Raw genomic sequence first — 11534 nt, 5'->3', positions numbered from 1 at the left:
ATATTTATTAAGCACCTACAATGTGCACTGTGTTAAATGCTGTGAATGCAAAGGGAACAAATAACAGTCTCTGCTTTAAAGGAACTCATAATCTAATGGAGGCAAACAACACATAAGAAAAATGTAAAAAGCAGGCGGTGGGATTGGGGGCAGGGAAGTAAGGTATCTGGGAGCCAAGGTATGATGAAGTCCAGAGAGGAGCAGCCAGATGGGCAATGATGAGATGACTTTCCAGAGCACCTTCCTTAGACAGAAGGCCTGGGAGGAGTTCTCTAATCAGGCGCAAGGCGGGCAGAGGCAGTGGTACTGATCAAGTATGAGTTTTAGGGTTGATGCAATCTTGCAGAATGAGTTTCTGGAGACCACAATGAAGGATTCTTTAGGGTTATATCATTTAGTAATCGCTTAAGTCTGAACTCTTTCTTCAAATTTCTCTGATTGATGGAAATTTTTATTGCACTATAGTCTATAAAGAGATATTTACAATTTCTACTTTAATGCATTTGCTTATTTCTCCCTTTCTTGTAGTCATTTTTTTGATAAAGGTACCACACAAAGCTGAAAAATAAATATGTTCCATATGGCTCCCATACAGTAATCGCCAAAATATCTATCTAATTTTCTAGTAATCTCTTCAGGATATTAATTTCTTTTTTTCTTTTTGTTTTGTTTGATTTGTCTAGGTCTGAAATGGGTATTGCAAAAATTATGGCTTTACTGTCTGGATCTCTCTGCAGTTCAGTAAGCTTTTCCTTTAAATAGAATAAATGCTGTGCCATTTGATGGAACACAAACATACATACACCTGTGCATATCAATTAAAAAACATTTATTAAGCACCTACTATGTGCTATACACTGTGCTAAGTGTTGGGTATACAAAGAAGAGCAAAAGACAGTCTCCGCTCTAAAGGATCTCATGGCCCAATTTACATATATGCTTATGGGTGTGCATGTATATATACATATTTTTATACATAAATACACACATATGTATATATATGTACACACACACACACTGTCACTTATATCCAATGTGACTTTGAAAAAGTCATGTAACCCCCCTGAACCTCACCTTCCTTATCTGTTAAATGGGGATAGATGAGACAGCCTCAGAGGTACCTTCCAGCCCAACATTGACACTTCTGTGATCCTCTAGGCCTGTCTAGGGATCTTCTTTGATCTTGATTAACCTCTTTTCTGGAAATATGCTGGGTTTCCTGACTTGCATTTTGACCCTATCCTTTCAGGTTCCTTTTATTTGCTTTTCCTTTGTAACTTCTAATAACAGAGGACTACATTATCTTTTTTACACTTAGATATTATATAATATAATAATAATAAAATTATATATAATATAATAATACACAACAGTAAGATTATTATTCAAACTAAATCCACATTGCAAATACTCACTCAGAGTGAGATGTTAATCAAGACCCAGTTCAAGGTCCACCTGCATTATAAAGCCTTTACTCCAGCTCATGAGCCAAACTTCCATTGGCCTGACTTGAGTTCCTGAGGTATTTGTTGTGCTTATCAGTGATTTGGAGCTTATCGCTTACTACCTTGAACTGTGAATCATTTTTTTCATGCTCCAGTGCACCTAGAATTTGCCTTTGCTATCTTCTCCCCTAAACTAATTCTATCTGTTGAAATCTTCTAAGTCCTTCCAGATCCAGTTCAAATGCCACCTTCTCCATGGAGCCTTCCTTGATTTTATCCTTTCTGGTTGGAAATAACTTCCTTTCTCAAGCTGTATTTACACCTTCCTTATTCACTTATTATATTCTATTTCCCATGATCACTCTACATTCTAATTATGTATGCCTGCATCTTATCTTTCCTCTTCCCAATTATAAGCTCCCTGAGGGCAGGGGTTGTGCTCAGTTGAGTTAGTTCCTCTACTGGCCTTCCCTCACAATGATCCCCACAGCTGAAAGTGACCTTTTTCTTCTCAAATTTTCTCACAGCGCTTCATCCATATCTCTCCTTTGTCCCTGTCCCAATCTATCTGGAATTATACCTATCTGTATACATGTCATGTCATGTCATGTCATGTCAGCATCTCAAAGGGAGGTTTCTCTGTGTGTGTGTGTGTCACACACTCTCATACCCTTATAAACCCATACATGTATACCTACATATGCATACATATGCATATAGACATACATATACCTAAATCTGTACATACATATATACATTAGATATATGGGTGTGTACATATATACACTGGGAAGCTAGGTGGCACAGTCAATAAAGTGCCAGGCACTTCCAGTCAGGAAGATTCATTTTTCTGAGTTCAAAACTGGCCTCAGACACTTACTAGCTGTGTGACCCTGGAGAAGTCACTTAATTCTTTTTGCCTCAGTTTCCACATCTTTAAAATGAACAGGAGAAAGAAATGGCAAACCACTCCAGTATTAGGGTTGGTCCAGGAACTTGTCTTTCATATATATACACACACATACATACATACATATACACACACACATATGTATCTGTATGTGTATCTGTATGTATATATGTATATGTGTGTATGTGTGTATATGTGTGTATGTGTGTATATGTGTGTGTATGACTGTATTCACTATAATTGGATTCTTTTGTTATCCTTTGTATTTTATTTTATGCATTTAATGTTATTATTCCATCTGAGAAGGAATCCACAGGCTTCATCAGACTCCAAAAGTCTCATGGCGCTGTAAAGTTAAAAACTTTTGATATAAGACCCTTTCTGAGTGGTAAATACAAATCCAAGATTTATGAAACTGTTCTTCAAGGAAGGCCTGCCCCCTGGTGGACATTTGTTTCATTGCTTCTATGAAATTCCTCCAAAGCCTGAGTTGAATTTTGCTGAAGTTAACCCAGCTAAGAGAGTTACCTCACTTTTGGGGGGAGACCTGAATTTTACACCAAAAATATCTAAATTAGCTTTTTTGTTATATGGAATTCCTTTTTCACCAGTCTCTTGATAAGATACACTTAGTGGTTTTATAATGGATCTGGCACCATACAATTCTGGCATGAATGTTGGTGGGAAACTTAGGCTATAACTAGGACAGGGCAAACAAGACTTTGCCTGACAGCAATCCCCTCCCAAAATGGTAACCACCATTAGGAGGGAAATGAGGAGGCTTTTATTAAGGACCTACTATGTGCTCAGCACATATAAGTGCTAAGCACTTTATAAATATTATTTCATTTGATCCTCACAATAAACTTTGAAGGGAGTGGTAGGTGCTATTATTATCCCCATCTCAAAACTGAGGCAAACAGAGGTTAAGTGACTCCCCCAAAGTCACACAGCTAAGAAGTGTCTGAGGCCAGATTTGAACTCAGGTCTTCCTGACTCCAGACCCAGGGCTCCATTCACTAGGCCACCTAGCTTCTCTAAGTTGTTTATGATGTCATCCTTCATGTCTAAGTCACCTGTCCATTTGGTGCTTCCCTGGGTGTACAGCATGAAATGTTGGTGGATATCTAATTTCTACCAGACTGCTTTCCAGTTTTCCTAGCAGTTTTTGTTGAAGGAGTTTTATCTCCACACACTTTTATCAACATATGAGAAAAACAACAGATCAAGAAATCAGAATGCTATTAAATATACTACAAAAACAATAAACATGAAAATATAATTTCTGAAAATGAAAGAGCTAAACAAAGTTGAAAACAAAAAAAAACCCATAAATACAACTGTGAGTATATTAACAAAAAAAAAAACCTAATAAATAGCTAAAGAGTTAGCTAGTTTGGTCCAAAACAGGAGAAAACAAAATTAGGATACTTAAAAATGGAAAAAAGAGAATTCATAACAGATAAAGATGAAATATAGTAATTTGTTAAAACCTATTTTACCCAATTATACTCTAACAAATCTGATAATGAATACAATGGATTATGATAAAAATATTATATATCCATATTAATAGAAAAAAGAAATAAAGATTTTGATTTCTCCTCAGCCATGAGAAGAAAAGGATTGTTGGGGATGGGGATAGGGGTGGGAGTGGGAATCTATGGGGTTGATAAAGCGCTTTCCTTATGACTTGGGGCCCTTCATATGTCAGGGACCCCCCCCCATGCAGTTGCAGTGCTTCAGTCTGAATATACCTCCCCAACCCTAAGAAATAGCAGACATTGATTATTAATAGTCCCCAGACCTTTTTAGCCTCTCTTGTCCTTTTGTCTCAAGGTAGAATATGTTGTGTGGGAGTCATTCTATATCGTGTCAGGTCTATAGTACAGACTATTTTTTCATTGTCTCTCGGATACTGCAGCCATTAGTCGCCTCAATTCCCCTAGAGAGCTTTAGCCCTCTTTTTTGTTGAGGAGAAACTGAGGGTTGGAACCAGAAAGGGGAATAAATGAAGGCACTAACAGTGTTGGGAATCAGGTCCTGCCAACCTCAGTGCTTTCTTCATGCCCCCTCTGCCCTAGTACTGGGAGGAGATTCATATAGTAGCAGCCAACGCAATGATTTTTCAAGGTTTTATTAAAACATGATGTAGTAGGTCACAAGACATACAAAACCCCCCCAAAAACCGAAATGCCCAGTTCACAAATCTGAGTCTCTATTATCTCCTATAGTTCCCCCAGGGCCCTATTTCTTGGTGGGGGCAGGTTTGCTTCCCCTGAGGGACCGAAGGGGACCCTGAGACCAAGAGAAAGGAAAATCAGGTAACATATTGCTAGCTGAGCTTAGAATCAGATTAATTTTGGAGCTGCAAGAGACCTCAGAGGTCATTGCATCCAGCCTTGTCATTTTACAAATGGTGAAACTGAAATTTAGAAAAGTGAAGCTACCTGTCCAAGATCACATAAGTAAAAAGCAGGAAGGCAGAGACCCAAGTCTCCTTATTTCCAGTCCTCATTCCTCAATGTGCTGGCTCAGAGATGACATGACCATGGCACTGCCACCTTGGGAGGGCCAGCAATGGAAAAAAGATGGGGATTTCTAGGCCCAGGGGTGAGGGAAGGTCTCCCTTGGTGGGGAAAGTCAGCAAGGAATGGAGACAGTATAGGGGAGGAGCAGAGGCAGGCAGACCTCTTGGAGTTATTCCTTCTGGAAGTAGAATTTGGTGATAACAGACTCCGTTTGAGTGTTGGAGAGGCTGACTGGCCTGTCAGCCTCTGCCTGGGTGCAGAGGAACCAGCCGGGGCAAGCAGCAGACTCAAAGCTGCAAGTGGAGCCATTTTCAGACTTGATAAAAGTGAAACGCTTGGACTTATTTCTATCCTTGTCCAGGTCTGTGATGTTCACTGCCTAGAGACAGAGAAACAAGATGGTTTAATAATGAACTCATTAGGGATGAGTAGAGAAAAGGGAAAAGGGAAAGGGATAGTGAAAGAAACAGAGAAGACACCATTAGAGAAGAGGAGGAGAACCCAGGAGGAAGCAGTACCTGTCATGGAAGCTAAGGAAAAACAAAGTTTGGGGAGGTGGTAGACCACTAGGTCAAATCTACAGAGATCTGTGAGGAGCTGTGTGTCCTTGGGGATAGACAGCCTGCCCTTCTCTGTGCCTGTTTTGTCCTTTATAAAAATGAAGGGGTTAGATTAATTCATCTCTAAGATCCTTTTCAGCTCTGAAAATGTAGTTCTCTGACTCTAGGAACCATGCCCAAATGGCAAAGATTCTTAGCAATGCTGGGTCTATCCTTTGACTTACATAATAAAAAAACACACACACACACACATTCTGTTCAGCTTAGGAAGGGTTAAGTACTAGATTTTTTTATTTCAAGTTTTAAATGTATTTATTTCCATACTTTTAAAATGGTGCATTCAAATAATCAAGGTTGTCTGAAGGGCAGCACAACAATGAAAAATTATGACCTTCAGATTAATTGCATTTTACTGTTGGCCAAGACCTTGACATAGTTTTGAATTTTACTCTCTCTCAATAATATTTACTTATGATTTTACTCTGTTTCACCTAGCCAGGAGCTCAAAGGTATTCAGCATAATGCCTGGCACATAGAAGGTGCTTAATAAATGTTCAATTTATCTATCTATCCACATAAGCAGGTATCCATCTATCATCTGCCTATCCATTCACTCATCTATCCATTTATCTCCATCTACCTATCATCTGTCCATTCTATTTATCTATCTACCTATCATCCATCTCTCTATCTATATATCTATCTCTCTACCTATTAGCTATCTTTCTATTTATCTATCTCTATCCATCTATGATCTATATATCTAAGCATGTATACATCTATCATTTCTCTCTCCATTCTCTTATCTATTATCTATCTGTCTGTCTAAGTGTGTGTCTATCATCTATCTATCCATTCATTCATCTATCCATTTATTTCCATCTATCTGTCATCTATCCATTTATCTATCCATTCATCTATCTATCTGTCTATCTATCTATCTATCTATCTATCTATCTATCTATCTATCATCTACTACTGTCTTCTTACTAACCCAAGGTGGATGGAATGATCTCTTGTCAGTATCTTATAGTAAAGATTATTTTTGCACATGGGTTGTATTGATGGGCCACTGAAGTCATTTCTAGCTCTGAAATTTTGTAGTTCTATGATTCTGAATTGGGGAAGTGGGGTGGCTGCTGTTAGTCACTCAACAGGTCTTTCTTAAGTGCTTACTATTCCAGGCTAGGAATATAAAAAGAAGGCAAAAGCCCCTGCCTTCAAGGAGCTCACATTCTAGTAGAGGAATTTAGATGTAAAATTGTACATACAAGATAATACACAGTGGGAACAGAAGGTGTCTTACCTGAGAAGGGTAATATCTTAGCACCTTAAATCATAGGTTGTTAGACTCTAAGACCTTGAAGGGAAGCTCAAGATCAACTGACCCAAAGCCTTCATTTTATAGATGAGAAAACTGAGGCCCAGGTAAGGGAAAGGACTTGGCCACAGTCATACAACTAAACCCTATGAACATGTTGAAGGGTTAGTTTAGCCCTTTCCTAGCTGAGATTAGCGAATTGAGGGAATGGGACATAGAGTAGGCAAGTTCTGATAGAGGTGGAGAAATGCTGGAGGTCAACACTTCCTCAACAGACATGATTATAAGAGGGCACCATAGTGGAAGAGTGGAGATGGCCTTGATGGAATGATGGCATGGGAAGAGATTCTTACCTCCAACTGGAGCCGAGCTGTATCACCAGATTTGACACAGGCTAGGCAGAGGCTCCCATCATGGATCCCCAAGAGGACAGAATGAGGCTCAATGGAAACCATGTCAATTTTCTCTGGAAAAAGAACACAGCAGAGAAGACAGTGAGAGTCCTAAAGTGTCAGAGAGCGAGAGGTGGGCAGAGAGACAGACCCATGAGCCAGGAGTGGGTCTTGGGCTTCAGTAGCCTTGCTAAGCAGCTTTGGGTGAGTCCTTTCCTGTCATTGAACCACCATTTCACAAAATCTCAGAGTTGGGGGGCCTATGAGGCCATCTATTCCTACCTATACCTGAATTTCTTCTATAATATCCTTGAATATCTTTGACAAGTGGTCATCTGGCCTTGGCATGAAGACCTCCAGGGGGAAGGAACAACCAAAACCCCTTGAGATTGCCCTGTTTATTTTGGGATCACTCTGTTGAGAGGCAGTGTAGCTTAGTGGATAGAAAACTGGCCTCAACCTGAGTTCCTATCTCTGCCACATGTTGGCTGTGTGACCATAGAGAAGTCCCTTACCCTCCAAGGCTAACTCTCCAAAACTCTAAAATTGCAGAAAAGATGTCAGCCTGCATTGGGGGAAGGATTTTCCTTAGCTGGAAGTTCTCTCATCCAATGAAATCACAGGTCCCATCTCTATCCAATTGTTAGGAAGTTCTTCATTACATCAAACCTCAATCTTTGTCTTTGGAACTATGATCCATTTCTTCCAGCTCTGCCTTCTGGTGCCAGTGAAAATTCTGCCTTCATCACTTTCCCTTTCCCTGCCTTGCTTACCCTTAGTGGGTGAGCCCCATGGGGAAATGAAGAAGGCTGAGCTCTAGACTTTCCATATTATGAGAAGAGAGAGATTGAGGAAGAAATAGATACATAAAAGATAACCCCAAGTTCTAGACTTTCCATGTTATAGGGAGAGATAAATTGAGGCAGAGAGATAGAATAAAAGAGAACCCTGAGTTCTAGACTTTCTATGTTATGAGGAAGGAGAGAGACAGAGACAGAGACAGAGACAGACAGGGAGAGAAAGAGAGAGAGAGAGAGAGAGAGAGAGAGAGAGAGAGAGAGAGAGAGAGAGAGAGAGAGAGAGAGAGAATCAGAAGTGGAAAGACTCTTAGAGATGAACTTGTTCAATTCCCCATTTGTACAGAGAGGGAATAATAGACCCACGGAGGCAAAGAGACTTGCCCAAGGTCACCCAGATAGTTCATGACAGAGCTGGTGTACTGGAAAGGGAGCTTTCTGGACTTAGAATAGGAGGACTAGGGTTGAAATCCTGACTCTGACCCTTGCTACTCAGCCCATATGGGCTTCAGTTTCTTCATTTGTAATGTTGAGGGGGGGTGGTTAAACTAGATGTTCTCTAAGATACCTTCCAGCTTTAGATCTGGAAGCCTTTTATCTATTTGGCTCCCTAATGTTAGCATGCCCAGGGTATAACAACATGCTACTCTCATGGGGCTCTGGCCATTCCCTTCTCTCATGACACCATAAGCCAAGCTTCAGACTTAGGAATCAAAGGAACACTGTCTAGCAGGGGTTTGGAATTTGGAAAAAAATAGGGCTTTGAATTTAAAGCTTAAAGAGATTGAACCCAATGTCCTAGACCCAGAGGCTCAGTATATAGACATATGCAAATGAACACACACACACACACACACACACACACTAATCGACTGCTCAAAAAGCAGTGCCCAGTATATGACAAGATACTGAGAATACACACACACTCACACACACACACACACACACACACACACACACACATCCCTTTCCTCATTCAATAACTGACCTTCTAGCCTAGTGTTTGTGCCCTGCAAGTAGCCAGCCACAAGTTGGTTGTTCTTCAGGTAGAAAGTCTTCTGGTAAATGTCCCAGATTCTGAAAGGCCAGGGCATATGGTTTAGAAAGCCAGCTTTCCCAGTGTAAGCCATAGACTTGGAGCCATGAGAAACACTGCTTACATTTGCTCATTTTAACTCTTACCCTGGCTCTGTGAGACAGGCAGGGCAGGTATTATTATCCCCATATTATAGCTCCAATAAAAAATGCATTTAAAGCTCATTACTACTTTTAAAAGGCAGCTAGGTGCTGCAGTGGGTAGAATGCTTGTCCTGGAGTAAGGAAGACTCATTTTGAGTTCAAATCCAGCTTTGGACACTTCCTAGCTATATGACCCTAGGCATGTCACTTCACCCTGATTGCTTTAGTTTCCTCATCTGTAAAATGATCTGGAGAAGAAAAGGACAAACCATTTCAGTGTCTTTGCCAAGAAAACCTCACGTGGGATCATGAAAGAGTTGGACATGACTGAACAACAACAATAAAACCCCATTACTTTGAGAAAGTTCAGGAGAATGAAGTTTTCCTAAAACTTTCCCCAAGTTCTCTTGTTAGAATGTAAAATATACAGCAGATGATAGACTGCAATCCATCAGATGGGCTGGGGGCAGACCAGTATGGTAAGCATATACACTGTTCTGTAGCAGCAGGGCATAGCTGATAGAAATCTGCCTTCCAGGTCCAGACCAACAAGTCTTCTGATATTCAAACCCCCTTGAGCAAAGTCACTTTCTCTTGAATTCTAATCTCTCAGGCAGCACTGTCCTGGGGAGAAAGTAACCGTCCATCATAATTTTTAAACACAGGCTGAATTTCCAAAGTCTTTGTGGAAATCACAACATCAGGTCAGACTTTTTCTCAGTGCTGAGTCTTTTTGAAAATCATATCAACTCCCATTCCCTTAGTCCTGTAAGGCATGCAAAGCATTTTCTTCATTGGAATCCTGGGAAGTAGTCATTGAAAGTCTTATTATCCCCATTTCATAGATGAGGAAACTGACGCTTGGCTCAGTTAAGAGAATCGCTCAAGCTACTAAAGCTTGGCATAGTTTGTAGGGTGCTGGACCTGGAGTCAGGAAAGGCATGGGCTCAACTCTCCCCTTTCTTACTTGCTTAGCTGCTACTTAGCCCCTCTGAGTGGCAGAATCCTCTTCCATAAAATAGAGATGATAATATTTGCTGTAATCACACATGATTGCCCAGAGGTCCAAGTGAAATAACATAGGCATGGGACTTTGCAAACCTTTACTCTATTACCAAAATCTCAGTTATCAGGTTGCCCTGGGTTGCACAGCTAAGAAGTGTTGAAGGCTGGATATGAGATGCCTTCTCTCCTGACTCGAAATCCAGCATCCTTCATCTCTAGTAGGCTGCCTCCCCAAGAGCCTGTTCAATCATCTCCACTTTTTCCGAACAGTAGATGGAGCATTCTTTCCTTTGCCAGCCCCCTAGTGCCCTTGCCAGCCCGAGTTCCCCAACCACTCTGAAAGCTAAGCATTCATCACCTATGGATTGCCCCCAGCCCACTCTTGCACAGAGTGACCAATAACTATAAAGTGACCAACTTACCTGTATGCCTGTTTCTTGCTGGTCATTTTCTTAAAGGGAAAGGATGCTGTTTCTGAATGAAAAAGGAAAAGGAAGAGAGTGATCAGGAAGCCCCGGAGGCACACACAGAGGTCCATCTTGCTCTCTTGGCCAGTGTGGGCTCCACCGGTCTACCTACCATTGCAACCCAAGTACCACTCCTTATAAAGAAAAAGGCCACCCACCAAATTCAACAGGGCTCTTGCTGTCAGGGACTGGAAACCGGAAATGCATTAGAATTTCCAAAAAACTATTGTTGTCATGTTTTGGCCTGTGATTTCGCAATTGGTGTCGCAACAGCCCTCTATGTGCAATTTCCCCAAAACAAGATTTCTATTTCCTCTTCACGGATTCCCTTGGAAGAAAAGCATAATGAAAACCTTCCTGAGCATCTTTCAAGCTCTTTGCGATTCAGTAGCCTGCTTCGTAAAACAAGGAGGTGGGACGAGATCATCTCTAACCTAACCAGATCATTCCTTTCTAGCTGGTTGGTGGATATCCTGCTACTGAGCTTGGGGCATTTTAAAAGGAGAATTTCTAGGAGAAAATGGAAATTTTCCTTTTGGGTCTAGCCCAGAAATTGGGGAAGCCCTCGACTCATGAGGTTGCCCGATGGCAATTTGCATCCTTTAAAAAAGTGACAGACTTGCGGGGAACTGGTCCTGGGGGGAAAGTTTAGCTTTCTGGCTCAATGCTCCGAAACTAGCAACAATTGAAGGCTGGACAACCGCTTGTCGGGGTTGTACAGTGGGAATTCCTTTTTGGCTACGAGTTGGACAATATGGTTGCTGAGTTTCCTTTCTTCTGTGGTTATAAATAACATCTTCCTTTCTCTAGGTCTATGTGACTTCGGGTGAGTTGTTAACCCTCTCCGTGCCTCAATTTCTTCATCTGTAAAATGAGGATAATAGTACCTCTAATAGATAGAACAATACTTGTAATAGAACTATAAAA

At 40.9% G+C, this 11534-nt stretch overlaps 1 protein-coding gene across 1 annotated transcript; it reads right to left on the bottom strand.

The window, feature by feature from the left end:
- Window positions 1–4476: 4476 nt before the first annotated feature.
- On the bottom strand, window positions 4477–10711 carry IL1RN (interleukin 1 receptor antagonist). Its single transcript, XM_036751428.1, has 4 exons — window positions 10563–10711; window positions 8945–9033; window positions 7121–7233; window positions 4477–5265 (listed from the first exon to the last, which is right to left on the bottom strand). The coding sequence occupies exons 1-4, from the start codon at window positions 10676–10678 to the stop codon at window positions 5056–5058; spliced, it is 528 nt and encodes a 175-aa protein (XP_036607323.1). The 5' UTR covers window positions 10679–10711; the 3' UTR covers window positions 4477–5055.
- Between the last annotated feature and the right edge of the window lie 823 nt (window positions 10712–11534).

The sequence above is a fragment of the Trichosurus vulpecula genome, chromosome 3, assembly GCF_011100635.1.
Source record: "Trichosurus vulpecula isolate mTriVul1 chromosome 3, mTriVul1.pri, whole genome shotgun sequence".
Classification (NCBI taxonomy): Eukaryota; Metazoa; Chordata; class Mammalia; order Diprotodontia; family Phalangeridae; genus Trichosurus; species Trichosurus vulpecula.
Note: the sequence above shows the minus strand (reverse complement) of the source record. Positions and strands in the feature narration are given on the sequence as shown.